The sequence below is a fragment of the Aplosporella prunicola genome (assembly GCF_010093885.1).
Source record: "Aplosporella prunicola CBS 121167 unplaced genomic scaffold K452scaffold_13, whole genome shotgun sequence".
Taxonomy (NCBI): Eukaryota; Fungi; Ascomycota; class Dothideomycetes; order Botryosphaeriales; family Aplosporellaceae; genus Aplosporella; species Aplosporella prunicola.
Window position 1 is genome coordinate 187,730 of NW_022983541.1, and position 19,981 is coordinate 207,710.

Below are 19,981 nucleotides of genomic sequence, written 5' to 3' on the forward strand. Positions count from 1 at the left end.
GAAAAAAAGACCCGACTTTAAAAGGGCGTCTTTCCAATGGAACATTTGAACGGAGCAACATAAGCCGGGAGGAACCTCCGCGGAGCGTAACGAACCTTGTGGATTCGGCTGGGGCCGAACTGTACCCACCATGCACGCCACGCCTCCCGATGCCTTAAGATAGCTAAGTCTCGCCGCTTGCCTTATGTTCTATATTGCTGGAAGCCTCGAAGGATTGTGGTCAGCCCCCAAACCCTTCAGCGAAATTGAATATTTCGTATCGTAAGGTGTTGGAGACGGCTCGACTCGGTGCCTCCGAGGTGGAGATGTCAAAAAATCTGCCGAAATCCCGAGAGATGCGTTGTTATCGTAATTGTTCATTGTGGTAGTCCAAGTTGCACGTGATGACTGAATGTTGAGTTTGAATAGTAGCATGACAGCAAGTAATCGTTTCCGGTCTTACTCTATACCGCATCAGAATTAAAGCTCATACACCAGTGATGTGATGGTGATGGCCGTCCAGACAGTCGGGCTGTTCGACGAGTATGCGACGGTGTTTGAGGCGGGTCACGTGCTGGGAGCGTGACATTGTGGTATTCTTCCTTGCGGGCTTCAGGATTTTTCTTCCTGGCGAGACTATCGATGCAAAAATGAGCCGAGGCTTCGTTAACTGGATAAATCTTCCTGCATATTGCCACGGCTTCTAAACTTGAGATTACTTGCCGGGTGCTGCGGAACTGCTCGGATTTGTGGAAAAAAACAACTGCTGATGATAGCAAACAATGTTATCCTTTAACTTGCCTATGCTAGTGAGCTTGAGACGTCGAGATGTCAAGCTCATGGAAGTGCCAGAAATGAAATGAAGACCGAAACGCGACTGAAGTGATGCTGTGACAGTGCGACAAGACGACTATGAGCGACTACAAGCCATCGCACGAACGGAGGTAGATCTCATGTTTGTATGCAGCTTCATAGATGTATAAAGATGCTCACAACCGATGGCTTGATGAAAATGCAGGAGGGTGTCAGGGCGGTCTCTGAGTGAAGGTGGAGGTGGGGTGTTCTACGTATGCGGTCTCTTACGCCGGCCGCAGTGCTACGGCGAACCAGAAAGGCGTAGCATGAACCTCTGGGTTATTGACCTGCTCATTAAATCAGTTTACTATTATTACGTTTAATGCTTACACAAGTTCACTGATTGTTTAAACAGACAAATTCGAAAGGGAAAAATAAGTTTCTTGACTATGGAAAAAAACCCTACAAAATTAATGAGAAGTGGTGTTATTAAATCATTATCAAATTCACATTCATTTGATATGACGCCTTGGGATTCTAGTCATCAACGGAATTATTAGTGGATGCTCAGCCGCTCGTAAGTCATTTCTTGTAGGTGAGTTGCGTTACCTTGAGTTCAATAAATTCCATCAAAGACCCCATCATCTGGATCAGCTCCTCAACCAGTGCCGTCACAGCTTCTTTTTGCCCAAGCTTTGACAGAATCTCCCTCACCAGCTTGGCGGGTAGGTCCCGCATGAACATGTTCTGATCGAGTTCCGTCATCAGTTCCTTCGAGAAGTTACGCGCCTCCCATTGCCAAATGGGACGGAAAGCCTGTGGGTCATCCTTTGCGTCTGGAGAGAACAAGTCAAAGTTCAAGAGCTCGACCTCCGCTTCAAGACGATGGACTTCAAAGATCACATCCTTGAACGCATTGATGGCACGCTCAGCCGGTATGCTGTTGTCAAGGCCGTCATCATGCTCAGGTTCCCATTTGCCCATGTCTTCAATTGGCGGGCTTTCCGCATACACAGAAGTAGGCGTAGTCCTCGCTGATCCATGTGAGAACCAAGTGTGGTCGTCATTGCACTCAGGGCTGCTGTGATACAAAACCTGAGGAACATCCGTGTCAATGCTGAGCATTGGGCGGCCCAGGTGAGTGGGAGAACTATTGTAATCCTTTGCACGAGGAACATTGGTGACGATACGGAGCATAGGGCAGGCCTCGCGTTGTGCGGTATTGTCATCCTTAGCAAGAGGAACGTTTGTATCGATGCTGAGAATCGGGCAGGCTCGGGGTGGCGCGGTACCATCATCAACACTGACTGCCATGCTCAAGTCGTTTACGTCGCCTTTACCCGTCATCAAAGCATAATCACCTTGAGTATTGAGGCTCTCGGCGTAGAGTTGAGAGCAGCATTTCATTTTTGTGACCTTCTCTTTCATACCCTTGTTCCTGGCACCTATCCTCTCGATAATTTCTAGGTCTCGCCTATTCGCCTGGGTTTCTCACTGGTCGCGGCTGAGTCGGCGGGTGTGGAAGGATGATGTAGTGCTCTCAGCCGGAAGATTTCCTCCATAACTCTGAGGTATCGCACTTGTATCTGCTCGCAAGTTTCCATGGTTGTGAGCGGAGAAGGAAGTTGTGTAGGTTTTTCGAACATGTTTTCAAAAATTTGGTAGCAAGAAATACTCTTGAAATACCCCGGAGGCGAGTTTCAACATAAAAAGAAAAATGAGCTCGTCTGCAAACAAATACAACGTATGCGTGGTTTGTCTTAAAAAAGTAGTAAAACGGGAGATAAATTAAAGCATATAATTAAGGGAAAAGACAAAGACGCTCCTCAAAGCTAACTTTCCTGGTAAAGACAAGATTATTGTAAGAGAGTACAAAGAAATTGAGCCGATTTGCCTTGTGGTACAAGCAATAAAGAAGCCAGCATGAAATTTTAAGCTTCAGTTACTCTTAACTGGTTTGTCAAACCAACAGAATGCCAAACGTGGCTGGGAAGCGCCGGCCAATGAAGAAAAGACCCAAGGTAGGGCTATGAACGATAGAATGCGAAGCGTGCGGTTTGATGCAGTAGACAAGTGTAACAGTTCTCCAGGACTTGTCGGCTCTCAACGCCTTTTTTGGTTTCTCCAGACAGTTCGTACAATTTTATGTTCGTATCGTTTGAATACACCATAAAACCCTCTGTTGACGAGAGCAAGCGCTTCCATGTCGTCCAGACTGTACAGATTGTTGAAAATTGTACAGATCACCACATCAGTTACGTCCGAAGGGACACTGGGATGAGGAAATCTGCGTGGTGCCTCATCATGTGGAGGAGGTTTGTCCGCATGTGCATCGTCACTTTTGCTTGGGATCCGGAGGATAAGTTTCCCACGCAACGGCATCGAGATTTGCTCTCCGTACCGTCCCGGGTAATCGATCAAAGTAGACGAGTCGATGTGGCTGGGACTTATGGTTGCTGTTGAGACAACAGCTTCTAACTTTGAGTTGTCATCCTGCGCCTCTGGCTGGCCATAAAATCCGGCTGGGGTAACTACGTTTGTTAATTCTGATCCCGATGTCGCAGATGTCGCCGGTGTGGATGTTTCCCGTTGCCCTCTTGATGAAGAAGTAGATGGATTGGAACTAAGTCGTTGTGATGGAGACAAACGGTAAAGTTCTTCTGTGTCGTCGTAGTCGGGTAGAGCCGTAGAGGCATGGGAAGGTGGATCAATAGAGAGCTCTACCGCTTGAGCAGTATCGCCTAGCACCTCGAACATCCCAGGTATTATTTTTACGCTATTGACGATAGATCTTCCATCCAATTCGGGGACGAAATTTGTCTCGTTTCGGGTGGCCTCCACATCGGAAGTCGGGTTCGTTGACCGATCTTCAGAGCTGCTTTCCGTTGTACCAGGAACTCGCGGCCTTGACCCTCTAACCAAATTGCGTAATGTATTCACGAAGCCGGATGTTAAAGTACCTTCCGGTGCAGATTCAGGTGTTGATCGAAGAAGTTGCTCCGTCTGTGACTCTGCTCTTATGGAGGTATCTGAGAGTTCGGGAATTGATTGGTTGCTCTGGTACTCCAAAATGGAAATCGATTGATGAGATTTCAATGTATTTTCATCTGGTGGTGTCCATCGTGGGCGAGGACTCAGCTGCGTTACCCATCGGTTTTTTCTGGAGCCTGTAATATCAAGATTTCTTCGAATGGCTATTGCTTTGAATCAGTTGATCCAGTCTGTATGATTTCTTTGAAAATCATAACTTACCGCCATTGTGCTCTCCAACTTTCTCTTTGAACAAAGAACGCGGGAAACCGCTTATTGGAAAGACTTCTCCATCATTGAAACACAGATGGATTTCAGTTTCTGCAAGTCTGTTAGACAATCTTAGCTCCACTGTTGGTACACGAAACCGCCTAGATAATATCATCCTTTCTAGAGTGGGTGCGTCGAAGGTGATCTTTTGGGCGTTGCCAGGTGAGTCTTTTTCTCGTACAAAGAAGAACGGGCATTGCTCGGCGAACGCCCATGTCTGAATGAGATCACCTAGCTCGTGGATCTCATCAGACTCTGCAGGTAGGCGGCATAACAAAACACCTAAAAGGTTAGCAAATTCGCCAGGTGTGGTGTTATTGAAGCCACATACCTTTGACCAAGCCATCCTCTCCAACAGGCTTTCTCAGCTTGAAGTAGAACATGGTAGCAATCAGACGACGAGCGATCTGACGTAGCCGTGCACCTCCATTTCCACTACTCCAAGCTGTGCGTACAGTCTCTTGGAGGCTTTTCATCTTACCGATTTCATCGAGGCGCGGCACCTTTGAAACCTCGGGATTGATGCGCACAAACCTTGAAAATTCCCATGAGGTTGGCAAAACGGCCATGAAATCGTCCCAAGCCTTGTCGCAGTCCAACGAAGAATCAATGTGATCCTTAGCAATCTTTACAAGATTCAATCCGTGGGCAATTACACCGTGCCGAGATGGCCGAGCTGGCCGAGCTGGTGCTGCTTTGGCTGATCGAGCATGAGGGGAAGCCCCCGTACCAAGAGAGAGAACTATGTCTGGCGAATCTGATGGCAAATCCGGCCAGATAAGTCGACGTTCTCTGTCTGCGATTGCGATCGGGTTGTTGTAGTATATAGCACCATCCAGATATACTTGTTTTGAATTTTCATGATGAAACGACTTGAAGAACCGCGGTGCAGCCGATGTAGCTCTTCCCCTACATGGATATTAACAAGCAAGCAAATCAAGTGGAGGTGAATACTCACGCTTCCCATATCTTCAACTCCGATGAAAGAGCTTCCGGTCTTTGGAATTGATAGGATGCTAGAAATTGCTCAGTCATATACATTGAAAACATCAGCGGTAGCACAGACCTTTCTCCATGCTTGGGCGATTGTAGTTCGATAAAACAACTGGTGTACCGGTGGCTGCTGCAGTTGATGTTATCGCTACCTTTACGCATCCATCCAATGATTCAGCCGTTCGCGGTCCGCCAAATAGGTAATCTTCGTCACCAAAAGCGCTGACCAAAGCGCGTTCTAGCGGCGTTGTCTCGTACACTGAGTGATAATAATTGTTGATGAGACGACCGATAAGTGGAACACCACCACCCGTGCGTGGAGTGAAGGCTTCACAACATAGCTGCTCGAAATGAGTGATGCATTCACTGACAGACCACTTTTTGGCGCCAAGCCCTAGGGCAACGAGGCCTCCAGTGCTGCAGAGGAAAAACATTAGCAAATGCATCATACACAAACATTATCCTACTATAACGTACCTCGTTCCGACAATCAAGTCGAAAAAGTTTCGAATTGCCAACTTTCCACCTAAAATCTGCTCAAGTAGACGGAGTATCTCAAGCTCAATAATACCTCTCATACCACCGCTGACGAGATAACGTTAGTATATCCAAAAGAGCTTCCTCATAGTGTCGTTCAAGAGACATACCCATCTAACGTCAACACACGCACGCCGGCTGTTGCTGGCTTGAGGCAGATTTTTGAAGGTGGTGATGGGTTTTTCCTGTCCCCACAAAGCGGACAATTGACGAACAGCTCCTTGGCCTCTGTTGTAAAGCCATATATTTGGGCACAGGGCGAGCAAATGATATGTCCGCAATGTAAAGAGTGCTCGGGGATTTCGAACAAGCAACAGAAGCACGCCGTGTGACTCTGAAAGTGCGCGTCTTTGCCCCTTGCGCAACGGCGGAAAAAGCTTGTCATGACGGCGTCCCGGTGGATTATGGCGGCAACTTTGTGTTCTTCCTGCCTCCCGTCGAAAGTTTTCAGTTGAAGAAAATTAAGGAGTTCCCTGAGTTTGAGGTAAACTTTCATCTGGAACGCTTGATGGTATGAGTCGTATGAAAATTTGGAGCAGTAATCACCAACAGCTATAACCTTGCCATTTTTGTCCTGGTGTCCCTTGGCATGGCCGCTTCGAACATTCACACAGCGAGTTTCGCTCCCTGGTTTGGTGTATTCACAAGGCCAGTGGCTGTTGCAGAAGTTTTCGAGAGCAGCATCAAGGTGCGGGACGTAAGGCGGAAAGAGAGATTCGGCCGTGCCTAACAGGAATGACTTAGCGCATGCATATAATCATCACCATGATCAATGAAATTACTATACCTTTGCTCTTGTTTCGTGTCAAATCAAACATGATACACGATGCCACCATATGGCTGAATTCATCAAAGATCTTGCGTGCATCCGTTTCATTTTTCCAAAAATTCATGAGAGTGATGGCTAATTTGAGGACGTTACCTCCAAAATTCAAAGGGATAGGGCTGTTCGCCAGAGATGCCTGAACGAAGTCAAAAGGCGCGTCAAGGGTCCTTGCAAAATGGTCAAACGCGTTGTCAAGGTAAGATTGCAGCTCTTCAACATCAAGTAGCATCCGTAGCTGAGATCGCCTCATCCGTGATTCTGCAGAAGCATCCAAGACATTGCTGTAAAGCTTTTGCGCTTGCGTCTGGATAAGGTTTGGTCGCCCTTTTGCTGGAATGCGGATGATCTATGAATTGTCAAGCAGTTGAAGATGAGAAATAATATACGTAGTACTCACACAGACTGATGTGTAGTATGAACGCATAAGCTGTTCAACGTTTTCGATTTGTCTTCCTCGCTCACGCCACTCTTGTGCCCGTCTCTTGAAGACCCTATTCTGATTCACCGTTCTCGATAACGACTCAAGAATCTGCGCAGTGGAAACTTCAGGCTCCCATAGTAAAGGGTCAAGGTCGTTGCTCGAAGCATTTAAGACGATAACGGCGTGAGGCAAAACCGGCTGGTTAGACGACATTTCCAATGCGGCCACCGCCCATTCGACAAGCTGTTCAAACACACTTTCAACAACACTACAGATAAATGAGTAACTCTAGTCTTACCGAGTAGATATGGATTGGATCATTTGGACTCACCGGGGATTTTTGAGGACGAAGACAATAACGTCAGAAAAGGTATAGAGAAGTCTCGGATAGAGAAACCGCGTTGCGTACTCTCTTGTCCTCGAACTTGCGTTGTCTGCCCATAGGACCTCCCTCTCCGAAACTGGCCTCCCTCTGTGGGGAGAACGACTGGCTGAATCCGATGCTGAAGAATTCTTTTGCTTGTTTCTGAAAACCGCACCTAGAGGCTCTCGTGTTCCACCAGTCAGACCTTCGCAATCGGCGAAAAGAATGGGCTCCTCGCTGAAGGCTGTGCACGGATCGGCATAAAGATGGACATCTTCCGAGGTGGGGACGTTAACGCCAGAGGCGCCAACAACTGGGGTAGGATATGCCTCATGGCTTTCTGCGTTGAGGTCAATAAGAAGCTTGATCAACGTGCTTTTCCCTGCTCCTGTTTCCCCAACGAAGGAAACAAGACTAGGCGTTCGAAGATCTCGTGTTGCCCCAGATGCTCTGCCATTACCCAACCCAGTCCATGCCCCAGACCTTCCTTCCTCGGTGCTTGCCATAAGGTCGACGAATCGGCCGTAGTCCTGGAATAGAGGAGGTCCATCATCTGGCCTGTACATCCCAAACCAGGATGTTGCCTCATCTTTAAGATGTAACCTCTCCCGAATGGCTTCGTCCTCTGGAGGATCGAGGACATTCTGTACCTTATAAGCTATTGATATGGGCGTTTTCTCATGGCATCCTCCAAGCGGTATTCGCCTGCCCGGCCTATGCTGCGGTTGTTTGTTCCAGCATGAGTCGCAAAAGACGAGACTGCATGGGTTACAGAAGTTGATCAACCGGCTGTCGCAATCGATTCCTTCGCATGTGTTTGGAAAAGTGTGTTGCTCTGCCGCGTCGTTTATCTGCCCGGGTGGCTCATACAGGTAATCTTGATCGGAACTTCGGTCGTCGAGGTCCAACAATGTTGGCTGCACAGTGAATGATAGACTTTGTAACCTCCAATGATGTTAGTTCTTTATACGGCCATGGTGAGTGAGATTTTCTTACTCTGTTCTATTCCTATCGCCGTCAAGGTCAATCAAGTTACCAGAATCCTGACGATCGAAACAACCGAGGTCACCATATGGGCTGGAATCCCTTGGTGATTGCTCAGCTGGGCATTGCGGTTGTCGAGTTTTCTGCGACCGCTGACGCGACTGACGGTTGGATTCCGCTGCATGATCGTGTCCGTTGGAAGCAGACGGCTCCATAACGATAGCAATGCAAATGGCATGCGCCGGCTGCACAATGGCGAAAATGAGAGTACACGATAAGAGTACTCATGCAGTGAGGGCTCGAGCTGAAGTAAATCTCACACATCGTCGCTTGTACTCAGCCTCGTCCGCCGCACGCGACGAGGGCGCAAGGCAGCAGTTGATCAGCTGAAACATGTGCTTTCACCGTAGCCAATCGAGAAGCCATTTGTGAGCTTACTTGCATGTATCCGCACTGCCGACAAATAGCCGATGCAGTACGGATCCGTACAATCGAAAAAGGTATTAAATCCGATTCGTGAATTGATCAGAGCCATCATCGCTCAAATTTGCCTGTATTCTTATGAAAGAAAATAAGGTCAGCGCAAACAACCTGTCTTGAAATTAGTGTATAGATACTTCTATCTTCGTCTGCGTCTTTCAGGCACAGCAGGTACCTGTTGGACATGGTCACGTGTAGAGTTTAGTTGCTTTACCTTTGTAGCTTAGGGCCAAGGCTTGGCTCCGGCCTGTTCTCCAGCAATCCCTCGAAACTCAGTCAGCTCTCTCTAACGACGGTCGGAGCGAGAGACAACTTGTTGAATGGGACACAGAGAGGTCGGTTCTGATGCCAAATTTTTATCATGATACTGGACGCAGCTTTGATGATGAACGACATGATAGATTGGATAGAGCCTCGGATGAGGTGATGGGTGGTTGTTGAGTTGCGAGCGAGGTGGCGAGCTCCGAGCTCAAGACGGTCCGGGAAAACGTCGGTGCTTCGGACCACTTACCGTCCCCGTGTGCTACCTCTCAAGGCTGATTTTCCTTACTCTCAGCAAAAACTCATAAACATAGCAAGGCGATGTGTGTACCTTATCGAATGTCGATCAGGGTCCTTACTCTCAGTATAGCGCTTTGAGTTACACTCTATGTAATAAAGTTTATAAATTTCGACTTCAAAAAAATTAATTCAGTCTTTTATGGCATGTTGTTTACACACTTTAAAAGATAATTAGGCGTTAGTTTGTTGCTCTGCATATTCAACAATCACCGCGCCTCCAAGTAGATTAATGTAGTCACTCCGGTTACTTGAAACCTCTGACGGAATAAAAGCAAGGATAGTATATATGCTCGTCTAAAGCAGATTGAACGATATGAAGACTCTTATTGATAATTTAAACTACCAAGAAAAAAGCTCTAACATAGTAGCAGTGCAATAAAACAGCTACAGGTACAACAGACTCAGCGCTATTAAAACTACCATCATATCTGCGACCGCATCTTTGAGGGATATTGAGCCTCAACAGTCCAACACATGCATCCCTCTGGATGCTCATCCTCTTCTGTTATGCCTTCCCAGAGCCGCCCAACCGTTTCGGCCTTTAGTGCTGTGCCTGCGTTTTTGTGTGCTCTGGAAACTTCAGTCTTTGAAGTTACAGCAGAAGCCTATCAAGGGGATTACAGCAAATGATCTTACGTACACTTCGTTTTCTCGACAGGTATCATCAAGCCTAAGTCTTTCGAGTTCTTTAGATGCCTTTACCCAGTCCTTGGTATCCGGTATGGGTGATTGCCGGGAAGTGGAGGAGTTGTTGGGCTCTGATGGTTTCAAGGACATTTTGTTGATTGGATTTTGATTCTTCAGAAATTAAAAAAGGGAACTCGTAGGATGGGTGAAGCAGCAATGAGTTTAGAGTAGATTTGTGCGTTGTGTTTTCGCTTTCACTGTTTCTGTGCGCTGACGTTGGATGTTTCTTTGTCCTCACAAGAACAGAAGCGGGGACCAGCGATACTTATATCTCCATCTGCGCCGGCACCTCCCGGTACAAGATACTTGCACCATGCAATGCAAGTTTATGCTTCTTTCTTTGGCCCAAATACATTTAGTGGCACCGGCTGTGCAAAGCCGGTTGTCGTAGCATTGGTCTGTTACTTCTGTCGGCGCCCAGTGACTGTAGTGACACGGGGTCCTGCAAAATGCAGTAGTAGGCGTGAAACTGGAAGGTCTAGTGGGAAAAAAAAAAAGATGGGTACAAGATCAGGCCAAAGCTCCAAGGACGCGTGGTGTCGCACTGTTGGATGCGGAAGAAGCTCTGCGAATCTAAGATCTGGGAAGATGCACGATAGGCTGGCTGCACCATCATATCTGATCCCTGACCAGCAGGCTGGAACAATGCCTCGACACTTCCGCCAAAAATTCGCCTCAGTGGTTAAGGTACGTCAATATCAGCATGCGTCCGCATTTTGCAAGCATCTTAACTCCGGTGTCAACTTGAGCCGACGTCGATCACGTCGTAACTAGTTGGACATGGACTTGACCAGACTCCAAGGGATACTTCTGTTTAAGCTACTATGTACTGTTGAAATTTGGTAGGTTCCTGTAGGGTCGGGAGGCTCCATATGTTGCACAATTCCTACAGGTGGGTCCATTTAAAGCTTGGGTACTGGAGAAAGCAGCCCGGGTCGAGTGCTGCGAATGCAATGCGGGAGGAGACAAACACGTCGGAGAAGCCGCACCGATGCATGGTTTCCTTCACATCGTACAGAGCATATGCATTATCTGGATCCCGCTTCTACTACCCATGACGCGGGAGTCCTGCTCATGGCGTGTGCCACCCTGGTCAATCTCCAGTTTGTACTACCACACCAGCAGAATTTGAGACGCCATTGGATAGTAACGACTAGGCAATCCCAAGATCACGTATCTTCATGCGTTGGTTACTGAGGGCAGCCTCTTAATCTAACCGCTGATGCAGATTTAAAGCATTGTTCGAGGTTATCCTTCGTGACGCTACAGAGTAACTATTAGTGGCTGATCAGCTGCCATCAAATGTGACACCTCAGCCGAACGCCGGACGGCCAGAGGGCCAGGGGGCGGTACGTGCCTTGGCGGTGGTCTCGACCAGTGCTCGCTCCCGAGCAAATTTCATTGACATCCGAGTATTATTTCTTTTGTAGCTCATCAGTATGTACACAAGCCTTATCAAAATAAGGCTAAATCATTCTTATTTCATATTTTCATTAAATTGCTCTGAAGGTCTGCACTAACATCGAATTTTTATATAAGATACTTTAGCATAATCGCCTTCATTATCCGATATATTCATATAACCCTTGTTCCGGATATAATCTGTAACTAGCATGTTATATAACTCAACGTAACGTATTTGGTTTATGTGAAGCTGGGCGCGAGGAATTGGACGCCGCTTGTCCTCCTAAATTACTACTACCTATGGAGGTATATATGCTGCTATCTAAAAGAACACGTTTTCTCTTTAAGATCCTTATTCCCTTGCAGTAGATAAACGTGTGGTGTAAGGGGTAAGGCTGTAGTGTAATAACTGACTGTAATAAGGCTGAAAAACCGAGAGTTATCGGAGTGATCCTGGCTGACAGAAAGTTTCGTACTGTACCTACTATGAAACTACAGTGTGTGTTAATAAAGCTATAGTAAGCAAGTATTATATCTTTATTTAATTACAGTTCTGTGATGTACAGATGATATATATGATCACTCTCAAGAAATGTGGTTGCTGGACTTCGGACCAATTACAACTATCATAAGACCAACCATTGTATGGTTGGTTGATTAAAACAAAAAGCAAACGAATTGTACAATAATAAGCGTCCGATTTAGCCTAAATTTTCAATCAACCAACTGCAAAAAGAAGCAACAATCAGATGCCGGTGATCCGGGTAAATCGTCGCTTATGACATGTCAGCTGCGGCTGACAATGCAGCTAAGCGAAGGCCATAAGCTGCTGACGCACCACTATCATATCCTTTCTCTTCCCTTTTCAATTCCTATTGAAAATTCATCACGGGGGAAATCCGAAACAGTACAAAAATGGACACAGGTCCTGACCCGAGCTCTAAGCCTGCCAAACAGGTTTCTTTAGTGACCGTGATAACCGGGATGCCACGCAGGTCCGGACTCCAGTGAAAGGTTTGCTCAGAATTCTGGTATAAGATTGTCTTCTGTCAGCCAGGATCACTCCGATAACTCTCGGTTTTTCAGCCTTATTACAGTCAGTTGTTACACTACAGCCTTACCCCTTACACCACACGTTTATCCACTGCAAGGAAATAAGGATCTTAAAGAGAAAACGTGTTCTTTTAGATAGCAGCATATATACCCCCATAGGTGGTAGTAATTTAGGAGGACAAGCGGCGTCCAATTCCTCGCGCCCAGCTTCACATCTTCTAACACTCCTACAGTAAATATACGCATGCGCGCTGAAGCAACATTCAATCCTAACAAGCGTAGATGGTCTGTAAAAATTGTTCGAAGATCGACCTGCAGATCGACAAGTTCCTGATTCGGAGCCGCGTCATGCCGACAAAGAGCAGTTATATGAGAGAAAGCTTACCCTCGATATTCTCTCCTCGATCGGCAAACAACAGCTATGCTCTTGGTACCTATGAGGAGATATCAAGCAGAAAAGACGTCTGCAGATTTTGCGGCCTTGTTTCTCAATCGGTTACTGAATCGGAAGAGGTGGACAGTAGTTGCATGACCGCGGAGCAACTCAACGCCGTTTGTTATTTGACCTGGGAGATTGACGGTCGAAGTGCTCGAAAAGACCAATCGACAGTCAAAGCGCGCACTCGGAGAATTCATGTCCAATGGCGCGACGGGATATTTGAAGATACTTATCTCGTCTTGGTAACCCCGGTCCAGTTTAAGCTGATTAGTTCTGATGCGCGGCACATTTGGCAGCCGGAATCACACTTTCTCGGAAGAAGAATTTTGTCAGATGCAAGTAGAGCAACTTTGATCAAGAGCTGGCTGGATGAATGCCTGAACAACCACAAAAAATGCCTTCATTCGCTGGAGGACAGGAGAGCCCTTCAAGAGGTGACCAAACAATCATACTTCGGTGTCGTTGATGTGGAGCAGATGTGTCTGACCGCTCTTCCTCAAAAAACATCTACCCACTTGAAGACGTATAAGTTTGAATACGATGTCAACAGTCTTGATACTGAAAGAGACAAAAGGGAGCCATACGTCGCTTTAAGTTACGTTTGGGGTGGCAAGAATACCGAGACGACTGTCAATACCAACCTTCTGGGCCGGCTTTTTCCAGGAGGCTTGGAAGAGCCTCTTAAACGGATGCCCAAAATCATCCGAGATTTTATAGAGCTTGTTCGTCGGCTTGGTTATCGGTATCTATGGATCGACTCGCTTTGCATTGTCCAAGACAGCAAAAGCTCCTGGAAACTTAACGCGGAAGTCATGGACTCAATTTACGGCAATGCGGATTTGAAAATTTGCGCTGCCGACGGGAAAGATGCTACAGTCGGTCTGAGAGCACTAAGCAAACCTTCGAACTCGCAAGTTATCATTGAATGCGCGCCTGGTGTGCATCTGATGGTGTCGTTTGGCCGAAGCCAGCATCAGAAAATCCGAATGGAATACGCGAGCATGGACATTCCAAGAGCGCTTGCTTTCTCGACGTTGTCTCATTTTCACAGAAGGCCGTGTGTTCTTCCAGTGCCGATCTTCTACAATGTCTGAGGATCTTGTGCAGTCTTCGCTTAAGCTTTTGGGTGAGCTGAGCTGTCGCCCTATATGGTTTTATATGAGTTGTATTCCACTGTACTCTTCACGAAATCTCTCAAGCCCAGACGACGTCATTGCGGCATTCAATGGTGTGTCTAACCGCATCGAAGAAGCACTCAATTCACCAATGATATTCGCCCTACCAAGTTCTCATTTTGACCTCGCTATGCTTTGGGTTCCGCTACAAGCTTCTAAGCGCCGTGGTAGCAATTCAGAATTTCCGAGTTGGTCTTGGTGTGGCTGGGAAGGCGCAACCATAGATTATTTGACCAACAGCATGATAGACGATTGCTTGGGAGATATTCGACACTGGCTAGAATGCCATACGTGGATCAGATGGTACATTCGCGACGGACGTGGTCGGCTGCGACCCGTCTGGGACTCTAATTTGGCCCTACGAGACAGACGCTCGAATCTCAAGTGGCAAGGCTATAAGTCCGAACGAGAGCCACGAGTTACCATTATCCGTTATTCCCCTGATGATCAAGTCAATACCAACGAGAACCGCCACTCCTACGGTCCAGAAAAGATAAGTTCTTATCCTCATACATATGAGGGATCAGACGGTGACGGGAGGAGAGAGGCAAGAGTCTATGATCGTGGGGAGCATCGTGTCCTTGTCGAACGGGAGCATAGAACGCGAGAAAGAGGCGCGACTTTTGCGAACGATCCAATTATGGTTTCCCAAGTCCGAGGACGCTCTAGCGATAGTTTTAGTACGTCTACCTCTAGAGGTGAACAAGTACACCACGCTTTAAATCCTGTTTCGATTCGAGACACAGCCCCGGGGGCCCGGAATAGCTACAGCAGGCCTGAGGAGAGATACTCACACCGTGAACACGTTAGAAGGTCTTCAATGGCACCACCACCGCCACGGCCACGGCCATCACCACCACCGCCAATGCCTTTGGGCGAAGACCGCTTTCTTCCCAGAGATGCATACCAACAAAACCCGGAAAACACGAGTGTACCTGACATTGATCATACGGATCACAGGAATTCTCGTGACCTGTATAGTCGCTGCACCCCATCACATGTTCCAGACAAAGACAACAGATTTTCTCGCACTATTCCAGAGAGCCCTTATACTGTTAATATGGCAGAGTTTACACCGGAGAAAGAAACGGAGTATCCTGAATCTCCCATCTTGCAATTCTGGACCCATTCAGCCATCTTCCGTCTTTGTCCGCAAACTCTGGATTACCGAGACAGTCCTAACAATGGCCTGCATAGGTTCAACGTTGCGGACGCTTCCGGAGATTGATGTGGTTCAACCGTAGTCTCTAGCACCTGGGCGGCAAAACAAGAAAAAATTTCGGAACAAAGCTGGGATACCAACCAGTACGAGTTTCTGGCACTTTCTGAAGCAAAACAATTCACGAAGGAGGAACGTAGCGCTTGGACTTATTACACTCCACTGGAAAGAAGGCAATCGGAATGGAACTTGTTTTACGTGCTCCTGGTAGAGAAGAAGAACGGCATTTGGACTCGCGTCGCTCTCGGCAAGGTTTTTGCGGCGGCATTTCAGAACGGATTTGGTGGGCCATCAGAGTGGAAAGAGATTGTTCTTGGATGAGCCATACTGTACGATGTTGCGCTCGTACTCCGTAGGTCAGAATAATCCACTGAGTTACAGTCGTGATTGTGTAGTTTTTTAGGCAACCACAAGTGAGGAGCAATGACGCTCATTCTTGAGCGAAATCACGTCATCTTGCATACAGCCGCGGCCCTAACTCCGCACACCTGCATGAGATCGTTTAAAAATAGGACCAGTCTGCTCAGGATCTTCCCACAATCCACCACCAGGCCACGCTGACCCTGTCACAGCTGTGAAGCCTTAGAATACAACCAGACGATGACTAACAATGCATCTTGCTGCATTCACTCGAAGATGAATTTCTTGGTAATGCAAAGGAGTACAACAATAAGCTCTCGTCTGGCAATGGCGAGATGATTATCGTCCCATGCGACCATGTTTCCTCCACCGTATAAAGAATTCTCGGTCCGTTGCATCAAACCAAGGAATTTGAGCTGCCTTCTGATAAGCGCTAGCTGCCTTCAGGACACAAAGAGCGGGGAATGAGGGTCGCAACAGCTCGTATATTCGTATCTGCGCAACATCGTCACTTCTGTGGCTTCATATAATCGGAAGGAGGAGGCGATAAATGTGTGATTAGGCGTAGATTGCCACTCAGCCGTCTCGTACCGTTACAAATCATTCTGATTCATTCAGGCATCCTAGTTGCGAGGTATTTAGCTATAAAAGGCACTTACGCAGTTCCGATTCCACCTAACCCATCAACAACCATTCAATCGACACAATGATGTACATCACCAGCTTTCTGAGCGTTTTCGCTCTTCTTGGCAGCACAGTATCTGCCCAGGGCGATGAGCCAGCAAAGACATTCCAGATTAGTACTATGTCGGCCAACTCTGCAAGTGGCAGACCAGGCGATTCCTTCCAGCACTGCCGCTTCCAGGTTTCGGAGCCGGACAACACGGCCGACAACACTACCGCCCTTTGCGAGCTGAGCTGGGAGCAAGGCTCAGCTGGTTGGCCGCATGGACCCGTAAGAGCTCTCCTCCATCAGGTATTCTACTTACTGACTATCAAATATAGATCCCATGTAACTCAACCCTCTGGAGCTGGTACTACTCCCGCTATGAAAACCGCACGGATTTCGATCTGGAATTAGTACATGGCTACCAGGATGTGATTGATGGGTCAGTGCTCCTTTCATTATCCTCAAAACGATAACTGCTCATTGTTTTATTAGTGTGGCCTACTTCCACCGCAAATTCGGTCGCGTTACGTACAAGCCCGAAGAGGCTACATGCCAGTCGTCTTCGTCTGGCGTCAACCGCTGCAGTTGGCCTGCTACTGTTGCACCGATCTACAACGAGACTGGAGTATAGGGCCTAGCTGCATCCCTTGCCAAAGACAATGCAGGTACCTGGAAATAGTCTATCAAGTGATCATGATTAGATAGACTAATGAAAACTGTTTGAGGAACGGTTCGGTCCTCAGGGCTACACCACCCAATCTGGTTAGCGTATCTGCGTGGACAGCTCTCAGACGCCTTCTCCGCTTTCAACTTCCAGGCTCCTCAGTTCATCCATTACGCTCCAACTTCCCACCAAAACTGTCGCATCGAAGTTTCTGTCCATCATGTCTCGTGCAGCGACAGGGCCGGATTGCAGGGTTTCGGCCCAACCGTCTTCCAGCTAAAACTCACGTGACGGCACTTTTTTTCCGGTGCCCTATTCTTCTCTCAGGTGCCCTTGTCGCTGATTATGGTGATTATAAGCCAAAAAAGAGCTCGACTATATAAACAGTTCTAGTAAGACGGCATTGGCATCGAGGCCTTTTGGTGTTTGTTGAGGTCATGGTGAGCATCTATCAACCTCTTTGCGTAAGCATTTACGGCATGGCTCTTTTGGATCTACTTCATATGCAGCTCTGCCTATAATTAGTCACCAGCCTCGGATATTTTCCAAAGCTCCAAGCTGGAAGCTCGAAATTTGACTCGCAAGCATGTCCATTCTGAAAGACGTCACGTGCAGAGCTCGAGTAGGATTTTTAGGCAGCAGTCGCAACTGCGGGGCTTGTTGGTGGCTTGTTTTGAACATGAGACCACAACTCCACTCGCTTCATCTTTTGTCAGTGCCAGTCGTGACGCAGCGGAAGGCTCGGCTGTTTACGACGTGTAAGACTGACAGCCGCTGCCCAAGTTATCAAATACCTACTCTATCATAAACGTTTTCCCGCCTCACGTCTTATTAGCTTCATCCATTTCATATTATCCAACTTTATCACGTCAGTGCTTTCGGCATGATCGTTGAGTTAATCGAACTGAATACCGCAGCGGTAGGGATATTGACCATAGTAAGTTGCATCAGTCAAGTCTTCGCCTATTGTTCTGACGTGCTACCCGGCACTCTACTTCATCGGATCTTGTGTATACAATGTCTATTTTCACCCCTTACGATCCTTTCCAGGACCGAAAATCCTCGCTGCATTCTCTTTTCCACGAATTTTCACTCGCACGAAGGGCATAGACGTTTTCTACTTACGCCAGCTGCACGACCGATACGGTGAAGTAGTCCGTACAGGTCCAAGTGAACTCAGTTTTACTACTAGCCATGCGTGGAAAGGTAAATATTTATCTGAAAATGCCGTGCTGTATACAACGCTTATGTTCGTTGTTGCTAACCAACTGCCAGACATATACAGCCACTCAAGTTCCGGAAAGCCGATCCTACAAAAAGACCCCGATGCTTACGGCGGGTCACCACCAGAGGACACTGGCATGTTTGTGGCTGATGAGGCAAATCATACCCGCCAGCGTCGTGCCTTTGCGCCCGCCTTCTCAGACCGTGCACTAAAGCAGCAGGAACATCTCTTCCTGGAGTATGCCGAACTGCTCATGGAAAAATTAGTTGAGAAATCCTCGCCGCGAGACGGAGCCGAAAGCGGCACGAGCGAAAAGGTCAATATAGTCGACATGTACAACTTCACAACCTTCGATATCATGGCAGACCTTACCTTTGGTGAGCCACTGCAGATGCTACGTGGTTCTGTCTACGACGTCTGGGTAAAAGGAACTTTCGATGCAATCAAATATGCTTGCCTCGTTAGCACCCTTCACTTCTACTTCCCCACGATGGTAAAGCTTTTGCTTCATCTACTGCCACCGAGCCTGAGAAAGAAGCGAGATGATCACTTCCGCTACGCTGCCGAGCGCGTTACCAAACGACTTCAGCGGCAAACGGAGCGGCCGGACATCTGGGGTCTCGTTGTTCCAAAGGATGGCGGACAAGCAACGCTTACCCTTAAAGAGATGCATGGAAATGCAGGGACGTTTATGCTAGCAGGATCTGAAACCACGGCCACGCTACTATCGGGCTTAACGTTCCATCTTCTGAAGAACCCGGAGAAAATGAACAGACTGATCTCAGAAATCAGAAATACATTCCATTCGAAAGAAGATATAACGCTGCAGGGCCTGATGCAGCTGAAGTATCTCCATGCGTGTTTGGAGGAGGCACTACGGGTATACCCTCCTGCACCAGCAGGCTTGCCTCGTCGGACACCAAGGGGAGGTTGTACTATTGCAGGAAGGACTGTGCCCCGAAATGTAAGTGACAAGGTCTTACACTATCAGTGCCACTAAGAATCAAACCTTCGCCACCCGATTTGTCTTTTTTACCCCTTCACCCAGATTCAACTTGGCTGCGGTCGAGAGGCATCTAAAAAACCAGCAACAAAGCCTGCGGCCAGTTAAGAATAGCATATTTTGTCACATTGCTCAAGTATTGTTTGAGTGCCTGCAAAAAGAAACGCTTCCTATAGCCAGCGAATGATCTTCATCGTCCTAGTCGACAGTGCTGATAGAAATACTTTGTTAGGTTACCGTCGGCCTCCACCAATACTCCGCTTACCACTCATCGCGCAACTTTGCGCTTCCTGATGACTTTATCCCAGAGCGCTGGCTGACAGGCACGGAAGCCGACGCACGTTTTGCGAACGACGACAAAGAGGTTCTGCATCCGTTTTCAATTGGACCAAGGAATTGCATCGGCCAGAAGTACGCACTCCTTCACTGAAAGCTCAGAAGCAGCACCGGAAAAATACTAATGTCGTGACATGATAGTCTTGCATACCATGAGATGCGCCTTATAATGGCGTATCTGTTGTGGCATTTTGATGTGGAGCTTTGTGATGAGAGTAAAGAGTGGACGGAGCAGAAGGTGTTGTTCTTGTGGATGAAGCCGCCTTTGATGGTTAGACTGAGGCCTGTTGTGAGAGAATGAGTGGCTCAGTACTGTTAGCATTGGACTGACATATTGGCTGTATTATTTTGGTATCCTCCGCTCCAAAACTTACTTTTTTTTATCTACAACATGACGGCAAGATGACACATGTTTCTATTGCTGTGGTCAAATTTTGTCGTGCTAAGGTAGTATTCCCTAAAAACATGGATAAATGCGGACGTTCTGTAGATGAGGTATGAGCTAC

The 19,981-nt window shown here is 47.5% G+C and overlaps 7 protein-coding genes across 7 annotated transcripts; 4 read left to right on the top strand and 3 right to left on the bottom strand.

Annotated features, from left to right (window-relative positions):
• Window positions 1–1,188: 1,188 nt before the first annotated feature.
• Window positions 1,189–2,539, bottom strand: K452DRAFT_30931 (uncharacterized protein). The gene is made up of 2 exons (XM_033543239.1): window positions 1,384–2,539; window positions 1,189–1,311 (listed from the first exon to the last, which is right to left on the bottom strand). The coding sequence occupies exons 1-2, from the start codon at window positions 2,200–2,202 to the stop codon at window positions 1,264–1,266; spliced, it is 867 nt and encodes a 288-aa protein (XP_033397322.1). The 5' UTR covers window positions 2,203–2,539; the 3' UTR covers window positions 1,189–1,263.
• On the bottom strand, window positions 2,540–8,822 carry K452DRAFT_30944 (uncharacterized protein). Its single transcript, XM_033543248.1, has 11 exons — window positions 8,212–8,822; window positions 7,183–8,160; window positions 6,828–7,119; window positions 6,392–6,776; window positions 5,715–6,330; window positions 5,545–5,652; window positions 5,141–5,484; window positions 5,033–5,090; window positions 4,406–4,983; window positions 4,027–4,356; window positions 2,540–3,968 (listed from the first exon to the last, which is right to left on the bottom strand). Exons 1-11 carry the CDS (start codon window positions 8,412–8,414, stop codon window positions 2,878–2,880), a joined length of 4,983 nt encoding a protein of 1,660 aa, XP_033397323.1. The 5' UTR covers window positions 8,415–8,822; the 3' UTR covers window positions 2,540–2,877.
• Window positions 8,823–9,662: 840 nt separating this feature from the next.
• K452DRAFT_308702 (uncharacterized protein) lies at window positions 9,663–10,017 on the bottom strand (the record flags this gene model as incomplete). The annotated part of the gene is made up of 2 exons (XM_033543184.1): window positions 9,663–9,845; window positions 9,877–10,017. 2 exons carry the CDS (start codon window positions 10,015–10,017, stop codon window positions 9,663–9,665), a joined length of 324 nt encoding a protein of 107 aa, XP_033397324.1.
• On the top strand, window positions 9,943–10,780 carry K452DRAFT_30995 (uncharacterized protein). Its single transcript, XM_033543294.1, has one exon. The coding sequence runs from the start codon at window positions 10,246–10,248 to the stop codon at window positions 10,699–10,701; it is 456 nt and encodes a 151-aa protein (XP_033397325.1). The 5' UTR covers window positions 9,943–10,245; the 3' UTR covers window positions 10,702–10,780.
• A 1,438-nt stretch (window positions 10,781–12,218) lies between these two features.
• K452DRAFT_333354 (uncharacterized protein) lies at window positions 12,219–15,563 on the top strand. The gene is made up of 2 exons (XM_033545172.1): window positions 12,219–13,759; window positions 13,875–15,563. The coding sequence occupies exons 1-2, from the start codon at window positions 12,667–12,669 to the stop codon at window positions 15,224–15,226; spliced, it is 2,445 nt and encodes an 814-aa protein (XP_033397326.1). The 5' UTR covers window positions 12,219–12,666; the 3' UTR covers window positions 15,227–15,563.
• A 696-nt stretch (window positions 15,564–16,259) lies between these two features.
• Window positions 16,260–17,003, top strand: K452DRAFT_287562 (uncharacterized protein). The gene is made up of 3 exons (XM_033540501.1): window positions 16,260–16,532; window positions 16,583–16,686; window positions 16,740–17,003. The coding sequence occupies exons 1-3, from the start codon at window positions 16,284–16,286 to the stop codon at window positions 16,876–16,878; spliced, it is 492 nt and encodes a 163-aa protein (XP_033397327.1). The 5' UTR covers window positions 16,260–16,283; the 3' UTR covers window positions 16,879–17,003.
• Window positions 17,004–17,602: 599 nt separating this feature from the next.
• Window positions 17,603–19,874, top strand: K452DRAFT_271236 (uncharacterized protein). The gene is made up of 5 exons (XM_033539027.1): window positions 17,603–17,848; window positions 17,898–18,117; window positions 18,187–19,100; window positions 19,372–19,550; window positions 19,617–19,874. Exons 1-5 carry the CDS (start codon window positions 17,795–17,797, stop codon window positions 19,774–19,776), a joined length of 1,527 nt encoding a protein of 508 aa, XP_033397328.1. The 5' UTR covers window positions 17,603–17,794; the 3' UTR covers window positions 19,777–19,874.
• Window positions 19,875–19,981: the final 107 nt, after the last annotated feature.